This window comes from Acanthopagrus latus, chromosome 5, assembly GCF_904848185.1.
Source record: "Acanthopagrus latus isolate v.2019 chromosome 5, fAcaLat1.1, whole genome shotgun sequence".
NCBI classification, from domain to species: Eukaryota; Metazoa; Chordata; class Actinopteri; order Spariformes; family Sparidae; genus Acanthopagrus; species Acanthopagrus latus.
In genome coordinates, this window is record NC_051043.1 from 6,018,965 (window position 1) to 6,042,412 (window position 23,448).

The following is a 23,448-nucleotide window of genomic DNA, read 5'->3' on the forward strand; positions in this document are numbered from 1 at the left end:
AGTAATGGAACACCCAGTGGTAGAAGACATATTCAGATGTATTACTTAAGAAAAGGTAGCAACAGGCTAGCTAGCTTGCATGAAGAAAACTCAGTTAGGTAACTTAGTGGTACTTCACTGCTGGCTATTTAAAAATAAAGTTGCTGCTCAGTGCAGAAAATGGTTAGCAGTTATTATGCGTTTGTTGTTATTGTTTATATTATGTATATCACTGAATTATTATTATACTGTGTCCTAGTAGCATTTTATTGTTGTCAGTTAGCTAGATGAGCTAAAGCTAATTTAGACTTTAGTGGTAGGTTGTTATTAATATGGTATATGATGATAATAATAATAATAATAATAATAATAATAATAATAATAATAATAATAATAATAATAATAATAATAATAATAATAATAATAATAATATACTTTATATATCATATATACATCATATTTTGTAAATGTTTATTCTGTGTAAAATTTTACATTGAGTAGCAACTCCTAACCATAGCTATGTATAGTTAGTCTAATGGAGTAAAACACGTCATTTAAGTAGAATATGTGATGTTAGCAAATCAAAAAAAAAAAAAAGAAAAAGAAAGAAAGACAAGCAAAAAGAACAGGACATGCAGTGATCATCAACACTTTAAGTCCTTAAATTGTCTTACATGACAAATGTTCACACTTGCAATTACTGGCACACACACACTGCGGTTTGAGTGCAATGCAGAGAAAAGACAGCAGCATATTTTCCTGATGGAGTGTTAAATGGACGTGACACCACTTTTTATTTGCTTTTGTAAATTCCTGTCAGTCAGATCCAGCAGGAGTATACATTAAGTTCAGGGTCTGTGTGCAGCCTTGAGCTGAGCGTCAGCATCTACTGGGCAGGAAACAATGACATCAGAGAAAGGGAGTTGGGGGGAGGGAAGGCAAGAGAGAGCAAGAGTGAGAAAAAAAATGCTGTATTCCAGCAGGCTCACTAGGTACAAATGGAAACAGACTTATAAAACCCCATCCTGCTCCTTTCTCTTCATTCTCACTGAGCATGTGGACACCTAAACACTCCAGCAGGACATCTGACACATGAGGGATGTCTGTGTATTAGATTATTAACCCCTCATTGGCCTTCTCAGTTACATAATCGCTGTTCTCACTCTCATTTGTCCTTTGCTTATCACTGAAACTGCATGCACATTAAAGAACACTTTAACACAAGCGCAGACGGACTATTAGCAGATATGAAAAATGGTTTGTGTGTCATTTCGACACACATTAGTGATAAAAGGTTGGCGGGGATATTTTTTCCATCCTGTGTGTGTGTGCTGTGATTCAGCAGGTCCACCGCAGCCCGGTCATCTGGTACTGTGGGACTGGAGCCATGAGTCTGATTAGGCACAGATGTAGAAGCATGCAGCACCAAGATTCCTCTGGAGGTATTCCAAATTCATTGACCCAGGACCAAAATCTCCCCTTGGTGATCAGTCACAAATATTCCAGCATCACACCACCATGTCCCTGCATAATGGCAACACAAACGGGAAAGAAAACTTACTGGAATTTATGTTTTATCTAGCTTTAATGCCGCCCCAGTAATTATTTTCACTGATTATAGATGGAGTGCAGACTGAAAAGTGTTGGACTGTGGCTGAGACTCTCAGGAGTGTCTACACAGCCTGCCAGCATTGGTGCTCCTCCCTAATGATGAAGCACCACAGGAACTTATGAGGTTTAAATAAACTAAACAAGCAAAGGGAGCATAAATACGGATTAGGTTTGAATTTCACAGCAGTTAACTGACACAAATTCGAAGGCTGGAGCACTGATGAACAGTTGGTTTTGTAAAACAGAACAAAGTCTGGCTTCTGCCACTGAACAGACTATAGAGACTGATCATTATTTAAGTAAGTAAGGGTATTTTAGACGTGCAAACATCTAAAAGAATCTGTGAATAATGGAGGACTTGTAGATGATGACTGTCCTCAGTTTTGGTCCTTCAACTTCAGAGCTGTCAAAGTGTGCCCTCTAGTGTCTGAACGCCAGAACACTACCATGGCCAGCCATAGCTGAGTCCTAACTCCAATCTACATAGCAATTCTACACAATTTAAAGTATTCAAGACTGTCAGTAAGCATACTAAAACCCTTGATTGGGGTTGTGCTACTATCAAAGTAAAGCAGTAACATCTTTGAGCAATTGCGAGCTCTTTGTTCACTATCAAAGCACTTTCTAGAAAAAACAACAACAAAAAAACATACCATTATTTCTTTAATGCATGTTTCATCTCTCATTCGACTCCCTTTTTTCTCTATTTAGTTATATGAGGCTGAGGTGGACCAAGGATTGATGCCTCTGACAAAAGTGTGCATTGTACTTGTACTGTATTTTGTGAATGTTCAACATCCAATATTAATGCCAAATACATACATGCTCCCATACAAACCCTGGACTTAAACAATTATTTGCTAATAAAACTGAAATCTATTTTCTGTGATCAGCTAAATGATTCATTTACAAACTGTTAAAGCTCTAACCATTTTCTGTTAGCACGATACAGTAGTACATTTATCTGTTGCATGCTAATAGGAAAAACATTTATTATAGAAGTGCATATATGCATACTATCAGTAGATAGTGTGCAAAAGCCATTCAAATTATTCAGTGTAAGGTCACAAAGGGTTTAGTGAATCCACATACAAAAAAACATTAGTTTTTAAACAGCATTTATTTAGCTTTCTCCATACAATACATTTAATGTACAACAGCACATACTGTATTCTGAAATAACTCTCAGTATAAAATAGGGCTTCTACAATCAAGGTACAGTCATAAAATGCTCTGAGGGACATGACAACGACGGCAACAGTAAAACACCTTCATATAAAGCGCAGGATCTTGAGAGAAGTGATTGTATTTGCCGAGCTGCTGCTTCTGCTGCTGCTGCTGTAGGAAGCAGACCTTCACACACCACACCTCTCAGAGCATCCGACATCCTGCAAGAACCCGTTTTTTGTTTGTTTTGTTTTTTTTCTCTTGGTTCTGGTTTCACAACTGAGGAGATTCCAAATGATGATCAACGCATAAGAATATGATCTATTACAACTGCTGAAAATATAACTTTTGGTAACATGAGAGGATAAATCAGGCCTTGTTCGGATACTGAATATATACCAAGGTCAAAGCATACACCGTATTATGACTGCTAATCAAGCCTATATCTTTACAATCATATACTGAACTGTTTGTTTGTGACTGTAGCTGTAAAGTTGTTTCTGAGTGTTTTCCGGACATCGAACACTTAAACACAGCAAAAGTATACTGTACTATCACTGAAGCCACAAGAAAACCAGCTTATTTCAAACATGGTAAACATCAGCCAATTATAGATCGTTTCAAAAAAGGAATTTTTATCTGCAGCTGTGCATCAGAGCGTGTGAGGGCCTATATAGTGTCTATAAATGTGTCTTTAAATAGAATACACGTAACATTGACCAGCTTTTGTGTTAGTTTGCTATTACGTAGTGCTTCAGGTGTCGAATATACATTATATAACATGTCCAATTGGTATGAGAGAAGGCCTAGGAGGAAGGAAACATTAAAAAAAAAAAAAAAAAAAAAGAGTCTGACTTAAGAGGCCAAACTAACATCAGGAGAGGGAAAGGAGAGATTTGTCTCAAGTCTTGAGGTAAGCAATGTGTTTCAGTATAATGCCCTACAGACAATCATACAGTTACAATCATTAATTCTCTATATACAAACTTCCTGATTTACATACACTGTACTGCTCCTCAGCTTAAAATTTAATAAAACTAAATGTGAGATTATATCCGTGGTGCAATTTTTTATTTTTTTTTAGAGCAAGGAGGGGAATCCGCGAAGCCTGTTTTGCAATGAGATGGGCGATAATGGACATTATGGCTATTGAAGATGGCCTGTTTCCTCTTGCATACGTCACACATACTATCAAATATCTACAACAGTGCAAATTTTCCTGTTCAGTCAAAACACTCGCAAACAATTGGCTAAACTACAACAGCTCATTTGGTGGAGAACGGAGATGGCAAAGCATGAGTACGAGCAAATGTCAACAGAAAATGTACATGCCTGTGTATTTTATGTATGTATCCATTAGGCCTGCATGTTATAAGGGTCAACTCTTTTAAGTGAGTTACATGATTGGAGGGAGTCTACTGTGGCACGGTGGCTCAAATGAAAGGAAAAAAAAAAAAGGGGGGGGAAGCGAGGACCGAGCAGCACTCTACCTCACATGGCTCCACTGGATGTAGGCACCGTTTTTACTTTTACCTTCTTAGAAGACAAAGTCAATAACATGTCAAGCCAATCCCACATCTCTTCAAAACGTACGCTGCGCCACCTTAATGTGTGTCTACTGAAGGAGACTTGATGCAAATACGAAATAAATGTGCTATAGTAGTAACAGTTTGCGCACTCATGACACTACAGACTGTAACTGAGACATGACATCAACAAGCTTTACGAAGAAGAGGAGGCTATAGGATGCTACAGTACTAGTGCTACCTGAACATGCTACTGATTGAGACTACAATGATTGGAGGTGGTTTCACATTAGCACAAAGCAGGAACCAGCTTTGCTGAGCAGCTCTACCCACTCCAGGCCGCACAGCCGTGTCCAGAATAGGGATGCAGCGATTAACAGTTTTCACTATTACCACGTTTTACCGACATAGTGATTTTTTTAAGGCTCACCTACACTGAGTTTTAAGGTTCATACTCTCAAAAAAGAGACACTATGGTATATTTTATTTCAGTGAATAATGGATGTGCAGTGAGAAAAGAAAACCAAAAATCATAGGGATAACTTTGGTTACTGGATACTTTAAAGATTCTGAATATTCAGTGTTGACAGGCTATTACTTGTAACCAATCATCTGCTATGTTTGTCTATGTTTAGCAGGGGAATCCAATTTGTTTGCGTCCGCACTGCTATTTTGAAGTGATCGGATCTGATTTTGGGGTCCAGACAACAACAACATACATATCTGCATGGGTTGCTGTGGTAACCACTTAGGCACCAGTATCTCTGTACGTTGGTAATGCAGCTTTCCAACATGGAATCATCACACTCTGCACTCATTGGCATCGTGAAGTCAGGGGGGCAGACAGTTGATTTCTGCTAGTAGTAGCACGGATTCTGCCCAGCTGCTCTGATGCACTTCTGTCTCTCTGGATTTGACGTTGTGTGTGGCACTAAAAAAGACACTTCGAAATCCAATAACGGCCAGAGCTTCTCGACTGACACACATCAGTACAAAGTACTTCCAAGTGTGGTTTTAATTCAATATGCAAAAAAGGCATTTAAAGGGTGTTTTTTTTTTATTTTCAGACTTTCTAAATTCAATCTGGATATACTCGGGATACCAAAAAAAAAAAAAATGATTTGGGCTGGCAGTCTGAACATAGCCCATGCTTTATTGAATGAGACCACCAAAATGCCATGCAAGAAAAGTTCAAGTTACACACGCTGTCACTAGGATGGTGATGCTCACTAAACAGTTACTGAGGGTCCCAACACTGCAGAAAAAACCTTGAGTTGTCGCTAAAAGAGCATTTGGGATACACAAAGAATCATGACCAATCTTCAAAGCTTGCCGAAAAAAGGTGCTGCTTAAAAGGTCCAACACTTTGATTTTTACTTTATTTTGTATGTATTATTTCTGACTGTATTATTTCCATATTGAAAGACAGCAACTGTTAAAACCTAAAGCCAACTAATAAATGTTGTGGGATCAAAACAAAATAAAACCTTGGGTTAAAAATGCTGATGTGATTTCATACTGCCATAGTGTTGTGAAATAAATTAATGCATTGTAATCTTGAAACCAGAATTTTTCCTCAGACTGTAATCGTACCATCAAAATCTATAATCGCTGCATACCTAGTCCAGACCTAGAGTGTGGTTATTACAGAAGCAAACCAAAGAGTGTGTTCTCTCAGTTTAAGTCTTGTCCTCAAAAATGTTATGTACCATTTTGAAAATGAAAAAAGTACCGTCTTTGCAGCTTGATGGATCAAGTACTTAGTAAAGCTGGCTTATTGTGTGTGCAGAGGAAAGCACCCCATCTGTAGTCAGTTCCTGTCATATGACGCACACGCACACATACACACACACACGCAAACACACACGCACGCAAGCGCACACCCACGCACATACGCACAAACCCTGAAGTTAGGAACGATTTCTATCATCACACAGCACTGTCGTTTTGATTATCATTGAGTAAGAGCTGCGATTGCATACTGTACCATACATCTCCGAGGAGAGGCACCCTTCATCAATATCAGCACAGTCATCTCGTTTCACACGCACGCACGCACGCACGCACGCACGCACACTGGAATAAATTTTGAACTGGTCAAAAAAAATTACAATCACATGCTTTATAACGGAATGTAGAGAAAGCTCATACCAGACTTTTACTTCAGCCGGGACCAAGCAAAACACACGGACTCTGTTATGAAATGTCTCTTCTGCTTTAACCGCGAAAGTTGAGAGGATTTCAGATGTTCTGGTGGAACTTTACTGTTTTAAAAATCCTTCTCACAGTCACTCAGCCATCAGTTTAATAACAAAGTTCTAAAGTTATGACAGCTGTCCCTTCAGAAAAAGACTAAAATAGTTATTATTTAAATTATTTAAAATAAATTCCCCCATATTAAGTGGGAGCTCTTGACCTAGTCTAGCAGACGCCTGGCAACCATGAGTACAACAGCTGGCTATACCTCCACACATCTGGACCGAGTATGCATTCTTCTACATCTTTCACATAACATTTATTTCTTCCGCAATCTAACAGAGAATGCAGAGTGATCAGACCTTCAACGCAAGCTGCATTCAAAGTCTGCTCTACGATATATGAGAACAGCCTCTACTCGCAATTTCTGCTCCCCGCTCAAAAAAATCTGTAACCTCTCTGGGTTTTTTCTATTCGCCACTCTCCACTCATGCTGTGAAAAAAAACCTGCTTGTGTTTGCTCTGTAGCTCTGGTTCATTTCTCTCTTATCAACATAAAGTTAACCGAGCGTTTAACATTATGCCTGAATGCTGCCTTTAGCTTGCATTATGAGCCGTTTGCGTGGAGCTTTAACTTGGAATGAGAGAGAACGCCAAGCCTGTTAAGAAGCCACTCCATGCCATGCTCCCTCTGCAATGCTAACATACCCTGACTGAGGGACGCTCGGGACACAAGTGTGTACGTTCTGAACTTCTAGGCAGGCAGAGTTCAACCACAAGAATTTGGCAGCTATTGATTTGGCTACTAAATCCACACAAAAGTGCAAACATTCACTTTCTTGTTGTTTTTTGTGACATCTTGTGTTTCTGACCTGCATCAGCGCTTTATATTGTCGGTTATATGTTCTCTGTTTAAAAAAAATAAATTAATCAATAAAAAAAAAAATATATATATAAAAAAAAAACCAAAAACATATAACTCCATCCCCCCCAAGCTTTATCTGATCAAAGTGCAGCACCCCAGCATCAGTAGAAGGAGTTTGAATGGGTTCAGATAGCAGGTCCTAGATCAGGGTCTGGTGGGATTCTAGCTCTCTGAGAGGAAGCCACTCACACATAGATATACTCACAAACAGGACTGATTGCTCTCTCTCTCTCTCACACACACACACACAAACACACAAACACACACAAACACACACACACACACACACACACACACACACACACACAAACACATACATTCACACACAGAGTCTAGCTTAGATGAGTCTGGCCTCTCCCTCCATATCTGGCGGTAGATCACACACTCCTGTGAAGTGCATCTCCTTTCCTTTGCTTCCCTGTCCGGTCCCAGCTCTGGCCCCTCGTTCCCCCAGGCTAGGAGACGGCTGTTGGGCCTGAGGGTCTGGCGACGTCCCACGGGGGATTCCACCTGCCCGCCTCTCTTTCAGGAAGACCTCTAGTCGGCGCAGCATCTGCTTGGGGTTCTTTTTGGCAAACAGCTCCACTTCTGAAGGGTTAGAAAACACAGACTGTGGGACTCAAGCCGGGACAACAATCTGTGTTAACTGTGTTTCTGCAATCTGAGCACTGAGTTCAACACACAGACCCGTGACCCATGATTTAAAGAAAGAATTCAGTATTTTGGTTACTACATTTATTTATTTTTTTGGTTGAAAGTTAAAGGAGAATGGGCACATACAGTGATTGTACCTGTTTTGTAGCAATGGTGGCAGCCGGTGATTCTTAGCAACTGTTTAAGTCCATCCCTCTTGGTCTTAGTTTTGGTTCCAATGCTTTAATTGGTTTGAAGCACCAATATATAGGGTCATTTTCTTCCACCTTCAATCAATCTAATTAACAAATATATTTCATTTTTAATCAGTACAAAAGGAATGTAAAAATTAAAGGTTGTAGTTTAAACAGGGATGATGCTGTTTTTTTTTTCTAGGCAGACTCTGTTACACTTAAGCAGGTTAGCTGTCAGTCCTTGTTTCCAGCCTTAGAGTTTGATCTACAATACTTCCTTTATCCTAAATGCAATTACTTTAGCTAAGCTAAACGAGTGCTAGCTGTAACTTCTTATATAACTTCAACCTCATTAAAGCACACGTGGTTAAGAGAGTCAGCAAAAAACAAAACGTGCAGTTGAAAGAATACTTACCTGTGCTGGCTATATAGGACTGGTAGGAGCTCTTCTTTCTAACTCAACACCATACAATTTTTATTTATGTTTTTAAGCTTGTCATATTCAGCCCCAACCATCACTGATTCTGAGCCTTTGAGGCAGTTTATGAGAAATCAGGCAGCTCCCTCTGGAGACAGTGAAAATGTTTAAACAACCTTTTTTCATTTAAGTAATAGTGCTCTCCAAGAGCTGTAAAGAAACTTTGATATGTAAATTAAGTGAAATTCCCTTTATGAACTCACTTTATCATAAAAATAAAATAATTAGAGGAAACACCATAAAGCAATTTTTTCCCAAATGCATTGAATCTGCAACAGAATGATAGACGATCGTATACTACATCAATTAAAAAAATAAGCATGATTTTTAAAAGAAATACCACTCTGTTTCTTTTACCTTTTAGTACAAAGCCAGAGTCAGCAATGGTCTTCTGTTGGGTCTTCCACAGTTGGTACAGGTGCAGATACGTGGCAACGTAAAACTCATTCAGCACACCAACCACTTGCTGACGACGATTGCACTCCCTGTTACGTAGAGAAGACAGAGAGGAGCACTGCTATGAAGAGATACTGTGACAAATAGATAGAAGATGCAGTTAAACAAAAACTGAGGACCAGTAACTCACTTGGACAAGGCTTCCTCTCTGAGTACTTGCAGAGCAATGCGGGTCATGTTGATTGACATCACACTGAATGGAAAGTTCTGAACCAGAAAAAACACACAAGGAAATTTAGGTCCACAGGGAAAACTTACAAAGGCTACAAGAGCAAGTCTTGGAACATGCCTGTCTTGCAGCCGACTTTATTGATCCCTGAGGGGGAATGCCTTTTTTTTTTGCTATAGATCTCTCTGAAGGGAGACAAAGGTCATGGTCGGCTACAAAGCAGCATCCCTGAAGGGGAGGGGATTCAGTGTCTCTCTGAAGGATCAGTGAAATCTGAGTTCTCAATCAGTTGTCCAAAATGAACATAAACCAGGGTCTCTAATAAATCAAACACATGCATGCATGGAGTGAACTAAAGTGGTGCTACCTGTGTAGGGTGTTGTGACAACTTGTAGATGTCTCTAGCCAACGGCAGAGTCTCTGGGTCCATCACAAAGTACAGAGTATGCATCAGTCCCAGGAAGCCAGTGCCACGTAGGTCAGTAGCTGGGTCTGTACCTGAGTTGCAGAAATCAAACCAACACATGGAGTCATAAGTTACTTTAACACAGCCTGTTGAAGACGGGAATGTTGTGCTGTTTAAAGTGTCTTACCCTGAAAGCCGATGTTTTCCCAGTGCGCCCCGAAGCGAGGACAGTCCAGCCTGCTGCCTATCAGCCTCTTATAAATGGTCTGGAGGACACGCATGTGGACTGGTTGGCTATTGTCCACATGGCCTGTAGAAAATCAGTGGTTTAATAGAAATACTCATGAGTTTTATGCCTGGCGGGATGATCACACAAACACACACTCACACTGTGCAATGGCAAAGACCAGATCCCTCTCCTCCAGGAGTTCTCTGTGCAGCCGTGGAGGTCCGAAGAGGAAGTGTGTGATGGCGGCCAGACCTGTCCTGCGAATGGTTGGCTGGATGTTTTTCTACAGATGCAAGCAAGGGGACAAAAATACAGTACAGCTTTAATGATCATAGTTATATGTTGTCAATACAATTCTTAATCATTAAGCATAATGAGCAGACATCGCTGTAATAACTGTATGATGCCCTTTTCACTGTGTTTACACTATACTGTTCACCTAGGTGCAGTCTTCCTGAGGTTTGAAGCCACTGCAGATAAAGTATGTTTAAGGGAAAGTTTGGTCTTCTCTTACAGTGAGACAAAATTGTTTCACCCATACACTATGCTGGAATTTACCATATGAGTGATCATAGTGCAGGTAGTTTTTGTTTTCCAGCGTTTATTTGTTCTATAAACTGCTCACTGTTGTTTAAGAGTTGGCCAATACTGATATATCAATACTGATATATCAGTTTTCATTTGAGATGTTCTGGTATGCTGCATTCCTTACCAGCAAGTCCCCAAGGTCTGTGGTCTGGAAGTACTGCAGGGCTTCATTGAAGGAGATGATTGGGGTCGGGTTTGAGTCCTCGGTGAGAGCTGGTGGATACATTGCATAAAAAGTTATTCTTTTAGAACAGCAACGAAAAAAGCAAACAAAAATTAAAAAAACAACAAAATAATTATAATTATATAACTATAACTATCAGGATCCAAACAGGTAAAACAGCAAGATAGATCTGACCTGGTTGGATGTTTTCCAGAGCCTCCCACTCCTCTCTGGCCTTTTCCAACTCCACATTTTCTTCTGTAAAAACAAAGTAAAAACCTAAACACCAAACCAATACAGTCAACTGTGTCACAAACTTCACACAGTAACTTCAGAAGTGATAGGGGACAGAAACATTATAAGAGAGGAAACAAAGCTCTTTAAGTGTTTTAAATAGAAAACTCTATAATGCAAGACATGGTGGTGATATCACACATATCCCACCCTTTCCCCTAAAAAGTCAATAGTCTGCTTTTAAAAAGCTACACCAGGAAATATCCGCCAATTGTGTTGTCGCACGAGGCGAGCGTACAGTTGAGATTCAGGGCAAATTCTAACCAACTTGCTGACAGGAAAGAATAGGAGAGACAAACTTTGAACATGTATGGAAGAGGAGGAAATCTACTTATGAAAATGAAAAAAAAAACATAAGAAAAAACATTTGGTTCAAGTCCTTGGGTGCCATGACCTAACATCATCATGTCACTCTCTAGACTAAGCCATAAAATTGTAGGCGTTGAAGGCGTAGTAAAGGTATAACCTGTGGGACTTAAACCTTATTTTGGGGCAAAGTCACCAAACTTTTTTGGTGGTTTACATCAGCTTTGACTGATGATTCTCAACATTCGAACATGAAAGTGAAGCAGTGACTCTCTCCCAATTACTTTAAATAAGGTCTTGGGCCATAGCCAAGATGGCTGCCGATTGGCAAGACTCGCCTATAAGGATTTTGTAGGGGATGAGTATCAACTCATCCAATCAGCTATGGTACAAAGGGCATTATCTATCTTGTTCATTCTCAGTCATAAATCCTCTCTGTCTGACGCACGCCACTGAGTGCCACTGAAACCCTGTGCATCCTCCAGGCAGACAACCTGCGCTCCTGAGGGAGGTTTTACCTGCAACGGCTGCCTGGTATCTAGGATACACTCACAAATTCCTGTGGGAAGTGGAGGTGAGACAGAAGAGAGGTTGTGTGAGAGTATGTGTGTGTTACCTGCAGGCTTTGGCTGATCCTCTCCGGTTGCCAGGGTCTGCAGAAGACCATTCTGCTTCAGTGCTGAAATCTGGACAATTATCAAACAATAGATTACCTTACATTCAAGCAGGGCCATTTCAGTTGAAGTGAGCTACTAAGAACAAAATTCAATTACCGGCAGGGATCTGAGTGGAGCGCTGCCGTTGGTGTGGTCTTTGACATTATGAGTAATTATCACTCCATTCATGACCTGAGAGGAAAAACATTCGTTGAGGCAATTTCTGAATAAAAGACCCTTGAGAAAAAAAACAAATTACAGTGGATCAATGAGAGGTGATATTTAACTGTACTCACAGGCTTATGGTTAGAGTGTCCATTGGTGATTTCCTCGAATGGTTGACATTCTCGAGACAAACCGTTCAAGCCCTACCAGGAGGGCAGCAACACAGAGCAGATGCTTCAGACATGTACACAATGCAGAAATAGCGCAGCTTCCACTGCTCTTAAAATAAGTAATCAATTACCAAGCCATGCTTCAAAAATCTCTCACATTTATACGGAATTCCTGAAATCAACAAGCCAAATAAAATCTCAGAGATGTCTTGGAAGTTGCTCTTTAAAGGAACAGTTAAAAGATGAAAATTGAAAAAGCCTTTGTTTACTCCCCCTCATGCTGATGAAAAGACAGACAAAGTTTTATAATTCACAAAACATTTCTGGTGCTTTACAACAACAACTTAAGTGGGTGGCAAATTGTGTTAAGACGTTAAAAACTACCAAAATAAAATTCTGAAATACAAAATGGCTCAATACTGCTTGCCCGGTGTAATCCATCTAGAAACCCTGAGATTCCAAATCGATTTGAAAAAATTAAAGTTTTACTTGTTTTAAGATGGAAATCTTCACTGAAGCTCCTATGCTAAAAGTACTGGCTTGCACTCATCCCAAGTGGGTGCAAAAACGTGACGAAGCATCAAGCATAAAGATAAAATCTTTGGGTTCTAAGGGCTTCCGTAGACCTGGATTATGTGGTTTTAATGTTATAAAACAAATCTCCAGCTACTTCAGCTGTTTAGGTGAATGTTGCAACACCGTTTTGCTGTGAAGCTCCAAAAAGGTTTTGTTGACTATGAAACTTCACCTGACTTTCCATTGGCATGGGGGTGAGAAGTGAGATGATATGAAAATTTTCATGGTCATCGTGGCCAAAATAAGTGTGTTTCACAATATTAAATAATTAAATAATAAAAAAATCGCATTGCCATTGTGGCAATTTATAATCAATCAGGGAACTGTAGGACTGTACAGGGGACACATACATAAGGATATACACCCTCATCTCCATGATGGAAATTCACCACAATCAACTTATTGTGAGTGCTTTTTTAATCACAATTTGTAATAAAATATTTTATTTTCCTATCTTTAGCAGATAATGGTCTGGTCCTTTAAGAACAGGCCAGTTTAAGGATGCACTTCCTTTGAGGATAACTGTTCCTGCCCTGTTACGTTGCATTCAATGAGACTGGGGAAATACTTATCCAACTGTTTACAAAAGAAGCAATACCGAAGGCTAGAGGCCAGGGAGCAAGTAATGTTATGGCTAGAAAGCCAAGCTGGGGATAAGGGAAATGCCCTATCAGCTGCCGACATGCCAACATGCCAATTGAGCCAGACCACAGATTACAGCTAAGGCAGAGAGAACACTTGACCTTTGGATAGGTTAAGTTAAACACAGATCACAGAACTGCTAAAACTAATTAGCTCTTAATTGTTTAACGTGATACAACAATGTGGAGTAGTAGGGGAACACTCGTCCATGAGGGGGGCTGCACTACATCAAGATGGTAACAGTGGTCAGACAGCACCTACTTCTATTTTGTTGACCAACAAAGCAGGTTTAGCATGCTGTTCTAATGGTGTTAAGTTCTGTGAAGCCAAACACTGGAATGAGATTAAATGTCTTAAAACTAAACTTAAGACCAAAGGTGAAATAATATTACCTCAGTGTGGGATGTGACATCAATGTCTTCTTCCATTGCATACGAGTGTGGTGGCTGGCAAGGGTGTTCCTGATCTGGCCTCTAAAGGCTTCCGTAGTCATGGACTAAGGTGGGCTGAGGAGCTGATACAAGGACCACCATGGTTTCTGTAGTGCACATTTGTAGTGACTGCAAGTATTTCCACTTTTCTCCACATAAACACAGAAAACCTCACAGTCACCAGTATGATTTCACAGAACTGTCACTGGCAGGAGAAATCCATGTTGTGCACATCACAGTCGCCTTTTCAGTGCAACAGTGATGATAATGTGTGTGATTAGCAACTCCAAAGTCTAACCTTGAGTGTGTACACTGAGAGGAATGTGCAGGTATCAGTCTACAAAAGCTGACAGGAGGAAATGGCGATCCATCAATACACACGTTTCCTGGAAACCTGCCTCCTTCCTCTCCGCCACAGATCTGCTTGGCCGGTGGGTGCACTCGTCAGCCCCATCAGAGGTGCAAAGAAGCTGGATGATGACATTGCTTTTCAGGGCTGGGCTCTCCCTGTCCAAGACACTCCATTACTTCGGCACTTAAGACAAATCCAGTATGCACCTCCAGGTACCAGTCCAGTTGCACTTTAATTTACGTGCACCGCAGCTGTTTTAGGTCTTCAGCCTCAAATGAAACATCAGCACATGTCCAAAGTAAGGAGTGCAGATGTCCAGTGTTGCTCATGGATAGAGTTCTTGTATGATCCTGAGGAGGGGCTGTCATATGTACACAATATCTAAAAATTAGAATAAAAAGAGTGATTTACAAGCATTTCCAAGTGGTGTCATTGTTGCCAGACCTGTTGCAAAAACAACCAGATTGCTTTCTGTTTTCCTCAGAGTAGCAACTACAAATAATACAGGGCAAAACTTTTTTTTTTCTTCATTTGTTTACTCTATAATGGAGACATGACGGCAGGGAGAGATGGTGCCAAGGAGCCAGCCTGACTGGATCGCCAGTCAGCCTTCATTTCCCAATGGACTTTGTGACTGGTGGCAGACAAAACTGTACAGTAAAAGCACTATAGCGTTTATAGGTAGCCAATCTAAACACTACTGGCATCATTATTCTATTGCCATTACATTACTTCTTAATGATACATTACAGCAAAAAAGTTGTTAGTCAGTGTACATACACAACATTTTAAAAAGTCTGTCGATGAACACAAAAATCTGTACTTTTACTCTTTCCACGTTTAAAAAGTACCCAGAAGTCTAAGATATCATGTTTAAATATAACTTTGGTAAAAGTGAAAGTCATCTATACAAATACTGCTTGAATAAAAGTCTCAAAGTATCTGATATAAAATGCACTTAAGTATCAGGTAATGCTTTCGTCCATTAATGTACTTAAGTACTCAAACTACAGGTAAAATGTAAACTCTACACATATTAACATGTATTTGCATTTTTCTGATTGTCAGAATCAGCTGTTTTTTTGTCCAGTTGCCAATAAGAATAAATTAATTTGGCTCTGATTCAGCATACAATCTGCAAAGTAACTAGTAACTACCGTTATCAAATACATGTAGCAGAAAAAAGTACAATATTTGCCTTCAGAATGTACTGATTGGAAGTGTAAAGCAGCAGAAAATGGAAATACCAGCACCTCAAACTTAACTTAGGTACACTACTTGAGTAAATATACTTTTACATTCCGTCATTGCTTTTACCATTTGTGGTTCAACAACACTACAATTTACTTTCTATTCTCTACTGACATTTATTTGACAGGCATCTGTACTAATTACGTTAAAAGAACGAAACTGTATTATCGTCACATATATAACGAGCTAATGTACCAATAGTATCAGATTCTTATTAACTTTTATTTTTCATTTCATCGCATGGGTTAAGGTTAATTTAAATAGAACAATGTCAATGGTACTGTAACTTTCACTCAGGTAACCGTTAAAGATCTGAATACTTACTCCGCCACCGTCTGAATCGCACAGATTTATTTATTTTTTTTCTGGTAGCAAAATTCGTTACAATTAAATGTCAGAGTTGAAGTACAAGAAGCGTATAACGACAAAAATCCCCAGCCGTGTCGATAAACTCCACGGTTGTCAGATGACAGTTGACTGTATCGCAGCTTTGACAGCTACAGTCAGCTAGCCAACATTATCTGTAGCAACCAACAAGCTAGCAATATGTCAGCTAGCAACCCCGCAGGCACAAAGACGCAGCTAGAGCTTCTCCTCAAACCAATACCGCAACGACTGCGTGCAAACCGACAAAAGATGACCGCGAACAGCTGAACGATTTTTGTCACGATTTTTAAGTGCAATTAAATAGTTGAGACCTCACTAAGACAAGAAAAGCCAGCTGTCAGGCTAACTAACGGGCTAGCAGTAGCTCTATTGAACTGTAACGGGGATGGAGTCTGTGCCCAAATCCGACGGCACCAAACGGATTAATCTGATTTTGTCATAAAGCTATAATTAAAACGAAACAAAACTCAGCATGCTGTGGCCTGTCCGATTATATTATGCGATATGAAGCATTTCAAAAGTACCTCAGTTTCTGACTGTTTCTCCCTCCAATCTCAGCTTCCCTTCCCCCGTCCAGTGGCTACGGTAATTTCAAGTGCATCTTGGGAATTGTGGTTTCCTGTGTCGGACTGTAGCTTCATTACGTCATTGCTCTCTCCCTCTCTCTGATACTGAGAGGAGGAAGCCTGTGACCTCCTTTCCTACCTCCTATCAGCACAGATACACTACTAGCTCAAAATACAGGAGAATATAACAATTTTCGCCGAGCAAAACTGTAAATATGCTGATTAGTACAACAATCATGCTATAAAAAGCCCTGTAACATAAAGAACTGAAGTGGTTCTGATGTTTCTAATCAAGGAGGGCTCAAAGTGGGACCTGCATGCCAAAGCTGGTCCTACATATGGTTCACTTTGGCCTGCTGGATCCTTCTAGGAAAATGTTTACAATGCATTTTAAAAAAACAACCTCATAATGATGTTTATGCTGGTTTATTTTTTGTCAGGTTTGTCAGCTTTTCATAAGTACTGTACGGTAGTTTAGTAGCAACTGTTTTGAGGTGATCTGATAATTTCTTCAGTACTGCTATTTCCCTGCCACTTTTTACTTCCACTCATTACACTTACAGATAAATATTGTACTTTTTACACACTACATTAATTTGATAATTTTAGTTCATAGTTACTTTACAGATTACATACTGCATCCGGCAAATGACTGTGTTTTTTAATAGGATCGGATAAGAGAAATACTAATTTCAAATGGTCTAAAACTGCTCAGTATCATTTGAACTGAAGAAGCCTCTTGGAAGAGAGTGGATACGTCTCCAAGACACTGAACCAAGTCCAGTTGCTTACGATAATGGTACTTAGAATAAGGAGCTGTCTAGGCGAACGTGTGGTTAAAAATGCACGTAGCCTATCTCTCCAGCTACTGTTGCTCTCTGTTAGCAGCGTGAGTAGAGGAACATAATGCATAATGTCATTGTCCTTTGGACGGTTGCAAAAGAAGGGGGCAAGGTTTCATTTCCACATCATGGTACAATCTGCTCACCAGTAAAAATTAAAGTGATTATTACATGTTAATTGCTACATATTGTTACAGAGAGCCCCTTTAAAAAATAATCAGTGCCAGAGATTCGACATGTCTGCAAGATTCTGCTGGGCTTTTTTTTTTGGTCCTGGTTATCTTATTACACAACAAATTTTCCCCTTCCCACCCCAGAATTTCTCCGCTCATTTCATTACACAAATAATGCAGCATGATCTCTGAGTATCTACAACTCTCCTCACATCTGCTTATGTTCAGATTTTGAGGGATTTCAAGCAGATGTCAGTTATTACCCCTCTGGAACATTCTTTCAAGGAAAAAAAACAGTGCTTGTTTGCATTGCGCAAACCAGCTCTTGGAATTATTCTGCGCTGGTTTGTTTTATTTAGAGAACACTGGAGTTTGTCTTTGGCCTTAATTCTAAAAAAAAAAAAAAAAAAAAAAAAGTGAATATGGAAAAAACAGCTACTATAGTTCACAGGTTCAGCTCTCTTCCCAACATCCTTCAGGCCTTTTAGTGGTGTGTCATAATAACTCTGAAGTAGTGCTGGTGAATATCTCACAGCCCTCTTAATCATGTGAGATGGAAAGTGAGAATCCTGGCCCCGGCACTGTGCGCCACATCCAAGAAAATGAGCTGTTACAAAACATTTTGGATCGATAAAAACTGCACAAAATGGGAGAAATGTTACACAACTGGCAGTAATGGAGGACAGATTTCCTGTTTGGGACGAAATCCACTGTTAACTTGATCTCAGGGAATGTGCTGCTGGCTCGCACCGAACTGCTCGCTGCTGGGCTCCTCACACATCTGAATGGCCAAACACCTGCTCGTTCTGGCACGCTGTCAGTCTGAAAGCCCATCAAGGAACAGGAAGACATTTTTATGTGCTAGATTTTAAAAGAGAACCTTTAAATTCAGCCGTCTCCTCCCTTGTTGAAGTGGAATTATTACGCAATTGCTGTGTATTTTCCAGCTTTTCTGTTCAGTTTTGTGTTTTGTTTTCAGTCTTTTGAGCCAGCCATGACCACTGACATGTTTTATGGGCTTTTTATTTCTCATGCATCATGAAAGGACAGAGTGATCATTATCCAAAATGGCTTTTCTTCTCCTCCACCAGCATTATACAAGCATAAAGACATAAAATATCACTGACATTACAATCGTTTATTGACTTGGCAGTTGTAGTAACCCTAGTGTGATCAATAAATCAATAAATAAATCACTGAAATAAAAGTGCAATTTCACAAGGGGGGGGGGGGCAATAACTGGAGTGTTATCTGAAGGAAACGATGTGTAGTTTGTTACATGTTTTACTGCTCACACTGACTCTGCAAAGGTGGAGCGGAGTGAACGTGTCGGAAACAATCGAGAAACACGGGGCGTAAGATCTCATGACAGGTTCAGGAAAAAGGGGAAAGAGGGGTAGGAAAAACACAAATTTGCCAAATGAAGCCAACATCTGTGCTCAGATTTTCACAAGCAGCATCTTCGTCGCGATCTCCTTGACTCTCTCTGGGTTTTCGTATTCCTTCAGCAGGTTTTTTTATGATTCAGTAATGAGCAGGGCTTGCTCTCCTTCCACTGCTGAGTGCACTGTGCCAAAGCTCGAGAGGCACCTTGTGTCAGCAGGCGTGAGCCATCTCCATAGAAACATTATTAGCCATCCTTTGCCTGAGGTGGTTGGCAAAGTCCACCTGCGTCTGAGAGAGCACTCTGTTTATGATTGTCTTTGGGATCCAGCCCTGCAGACGACACAGACAAAGACAAAGTCAGACTGGGTAAGCTTGCTGTTTTGTGCTTTTTAGTCAGTGGTGGAGGAAGTATTCAGATCCTTTAAAAGTACTATTCCCACACTATACACATACTTTTATGAGTAAAAGTCCTGCATAGAAAATGTATGTAAGAATAATCAGAAAAATATACTCAAAGGATAACTAATATGTAGTCACTCCACTCAAAGCAAAGATGGATGAAGTATCATAGTGGACAACAATAGTGGATCAAACAATATACATAGCAAAAGGGTGTTCTCTATACAGCTGAAGTACGGTAGATGGAGAATCATTGTAAAATGTGAAAAAAAAAAAACAACAATTAACTAATCCGGAATAATCCAAGTCACCAGAAGACCTCAGATCCCTGCGTTCAAGCTTGTACACCCACTGCAGATGGGGTGCATGCTAACACTTTAAGCTGAGCAGCTACAGTGAGGATTTCAGCGTTGAAACAGGTGTAATTAAAGACTTTACATATGCCTTGTTTTATTTTTGTTTTATACATTTTAAAACAAGCCTACTCCAGCTGTTTAGGAGAATGCTGTTTTGCTGTGAAGCTCCAGAAATGTTTCGTGGACTACAAAAGTTTACCTTACTTTCCATCAGCGTGGGGGTGAGTAGACAATGGCTGAATTCAAATATATTTGGTCTCAAAAGGTATCAAAAGTAAAAGTACTCAATGCTTTACTGTTGCAGTATACCCACAGATGTTTATAATCCATGCATTAATCCCTAAGCAGTATTGTACTGGTGTAATTGGTTGACGTGGATATAATTTGCAGCTAATTATGTTCCTCCTGAGTTAATCTCCTGATTATTCTCTCAAGCTGCACCACCACTGAGGGGGAACACCAAGTCAGTTGTCCCGGAGCCTAGGTCATGAGAGGCCCCTGGATGTCTGGTTTGAAAAATGTCAGAAAACATTGACACTTTTGGAATGTTTTTGTCTTACCAATGGTCCAACACTGATTTTTTTTTTTTTTTTTAAATACATTGAAATTATTAAATTATTTAATTGAAAAGGCTCTGAAATGAAGTGGAGTAGATGCATAAAGCACTGGCGCAAACTACACTACAAATGAGTAGTTAAGTAAATATACTTAGTTACATTCAACCACTGCTTTTAGTTCTTGCATACATTTCAGTGTAAATCAGTGCAGGCATGGAGGTCACTTACCTTTAAATCTATATTTAGTAACCAGGTGAACTTGGTCTTATTCGGGTCTTCGGCACACGGCTTCATGACTATACAGGTGGGTCCATTCTCCGCTCTGGAAAAATGTCAGCATCAGCATAAATTTCAGTCAGGTATTCCCATCCGTCCATTGCACCTGGGCTGATTGCCCTGAATACATCCAAATGCTGACAACAGGACGATTATTATTTCCCCTTGACTCACCTGACCACTCCCCTCTGCTCTGGCATTTTCGGGTGCTGAGTGGACATCCCAGCCAGGAAGCAGGTGGAGCCCCGGCGCTTGGCACAGCGGACGCTCACAAAGTCCCTCGGTCCCACCACATTACCAGGAGTCTCTGCAGACACCTCATGGGTAACCATTGTGTCCTGGCCAATCTTTTGAAGAATCTGTGGGATTATTGATTTTATTTATTTTTTTGTCAGAATCTCTTTAAGCCCATCTCAGTCCTCAAGCATAAAACATTACACAGAAGACAAGAAACTGTAAGTCTTACCTTGACCTGTTTGACATTTGGGTTCCAATCCCCCATCTGCTCCATGTTTCCCACAAGCTCTTTGTAAAGATTGTCAGGATGTTGCTCCAGCATCACTTCCAGCTTGAACACCTTCCCAATGTCAGGCAGCGTCTTACTCAGGACTTTGTCTCCATTCGCCTAAGGAGGTGGGTTAAACAAGAACTGGAATCACTCACACACATTTTCTTTCACATTAGATAAAACACACAATGGAGAATGTCACGGGACCTGTTATCACTAGTTCTTCAGTTAAATGTAAATCTACGCAGTGTGTCTTGTCTTTATACTCACAGCCACAGTTTCAATGGTCCAGCCGTCCTGTTCGCTGAGGATGCTGATGGCCTTCTGCAGTGCATCCTCGCCTTGCTTCACATAAGACATCTCCTCCTCACTGTAGCCCTCCACCTCTCTAATACGAGAGCCTTGAAACAAAGAACACAGCAAGTAAAAATGCGAGTCAGCTTCCACTATCTTGTCTCTACATTATTAGGATAAATAAAGCAAAACACTGAAGTATCTGTTTTTTAAATCTTAGTCCAAAGCCCTCAAGATCACAGTTTCAGCTGTTATATCAAGTCTGTTACTCCATTTATTCCATCTGTGTGATAGAAATCTGTGATCACATGTAATAACTTACTGAGAAGGGAGCTCCGCCGGCGGACTTGGCTGATCCAGTTACTGGGGCTGGGACCTGCCAATCTGTTCAGCTCATGGTGAATGGCCACCATGGCATTCTTCCTCAGACCTGGCAGAGAGAGGCAAAAAGTACACAGTCACGACGTTTTTAAATCCATTCATTACACAAGAGGTTTTTCAAAAGTCCTTGATTTATTCAGCAGCTCTGATTCTAGGCTCCATGCACAACTCTATCAAGGAAATGTGCGTTTCTGAGCGTACTATGAGGAAGCAACGAGGCTGAATGGCAACCTGAACAGAATCCTCTAACTCACCTGTCATGTTCCTCATGTGCCTGTAGGAGATGCCAGCACACAGTTTGAAGGTTGCAGGCAGCATTTTCTGTAACAAGAACTTTTGGGAGGATTGGAAAAGTAAATCACAAAGATTCAAAATCAGGCTGAGCTGTAATTCTTCTTAAAAGAAGTGAATGAACTGCTGGCTGTGCTGTAGAGAGGACTTGGCTTTCTGTCTGTCTGTAGACTTTTTAAAAGTGCTGTGTATATATAGGAGAACTGCTACAAGGCCGCCGTGCTATCACCACGTAGATAAACACACACACACACACATCCCCTCACTTCCAAGGGCCATGTTGCCAAGGTTGCCTGCATGTGGACACGACGAGCATGTCTCTGACTCTCACAAACACTGTGTCAGATAACATACAGTGCCCCCCCCCCCCCACGGGCCCACTGCACTGCTCCCACACACACACACACACACACACACACACACACACACCACCACCAGTACTCACCAGTGAGTTGCATAGGGGGGCAGCCTCTCTTTAATGATGAGAGGTCAGTAGGAGAGACCCTGAGTGACTCATCCATCCCTTCATGGTCCATTACCAGCTAAACACTCACTGGAATTTGAGGGCAAAAATGTTTCCACTCAGTTTCTTCCCTGTTATGATTGCTATCTTGGTGTGAGCTAGAGTCGTGTCTCTGCTGTCATTATCACCGAGCGGAGCCATAAACCTTAATGTTCTCTTTGAGGTCTTGGAGCCGAAAAATCACTTGTGTATTCAATTATTTCTCTCAATTCTATGAGAATTGCTTATATATATATGATTTTGAGCTGATGACATGTGTCAGACATCCGCAGCAGAGAATGTAAAACATGGTTTAATACAATGAGTGTATTATATTGGTGAGTGGTGCTGACGGGACTTTCACTCCATTTGGATTTCTATTATTGGAGTTTTTCTCAAGAAATGTATGAAAGAGAGTCTAATTGACCACATAAGTCACAACATATAGACATTTATAACTGGTGGCCCATATCAACCTCATTTGGGCCATTTGATCACTGTGTCAGGAGGCTAATTGGCCAATTCCTTCATAATGTCAGCTGCTAAGCACAAAAATACTTTGATTAAAACGTTTAAAATTACCATAACTAATCAACTTCAGCAAATATGCGCGGGAGTAGTTGCTAGGTTAGTACGGCACGGTTGATGTTGTAATTATGGCTCTGTGCAGCGAGGCTGCCAGGGCCAACGAGGAACTTATTTGCAACTTATTTTTGAGGGGTTTAGTTTCTCGTAAACTCGTGACTTCAATTCTATCTGAAGGATCTACATTCCAATTATGTAAATGTTACGTCCACAGTAAACAAATGAGGATTCCTCTTCATTTGCCTCTTCTTTGCCTGTTATATATGTGTGTGTACTGGTATAAACGTAGCATGAGAAATGTCTTGACAAAATAAACACTAGAGAGTGCAAAACTGAACTTCACATGGCAGTCTCACTCCTGAGCATTTGTGCAAGCATTAGG

General features: G+C 40.4%; 2 protein-coding genes across 2 annotated transcripts; both read right to left on the reverse strand.

The window, feature by feature from the left end:
• Nucleotides 1–2,691: 2,691 nt before the first annotated feature.
• On the reverse strand, nucleotides 2,692–16,605 carry elmod3 (ELMO/CED-12 domain containing 3). The gene is given in 14 exon segments (XM_037098448.1): nucleotides 2,692–7,992; nucleotides 9,067–9,194; nucleotides 9,296–9,372; nucleotides 9,702–9,832; nucleotides 9,928–10,050; nucleotides 10,129–10,252; nucleotides 10,682–10,770; nucleotides 10,916–10,978; nucleotides 11,937–12,006; nucleotides 12,094–12,168; nucleotides 12,273–12,344; nucleotides 13,922–13,998; nucleotides 14,001–14,693; nucleotides 16,475–16,605. Coding segments are annotated over 13 exon segments (1,302 nt in total). The 5' UTR covers nucleotides 14,023–14,693; nucleotides 16,475–16,605; the 3' UTR covers nucleotides 2,692–7,741.
• A 1,933-nt stretch (nucleotides 16,606–18,538) lies between these two features.
• Nucleotides 18,539–22,132, reverse strand: star (steroidogenic acute regulatory protein). Its single transcript, XM_037096903.1, has 7 exons — nucleotides 21,943–22,132; nucleotides 21,630–21,737; nucleotides 21,284–21,414; nucleotides 20,972–21,130; nucleotides 20,680–20,864; nucleotides 20,458–20,551; nucleotides 18,539–19,247 (listed from the first exon to the last, which is right to left on the reverse strand). Exons 1-7 carry the CDS (start codon nucleotides 22,004–22,006, stop codon nucleotides 19,128–19,130), a joined length of 861 nt encoding a protein of 286 aa, XP_036952798.1. The 5' UTR covers nucleotides 22,007–22,132; the 3' UTR covers nucleotides 18,539–19,127.
• Between the last annotated feature and the right edge of the window lie 1,316 nt (nucleotides 22,133–23,448).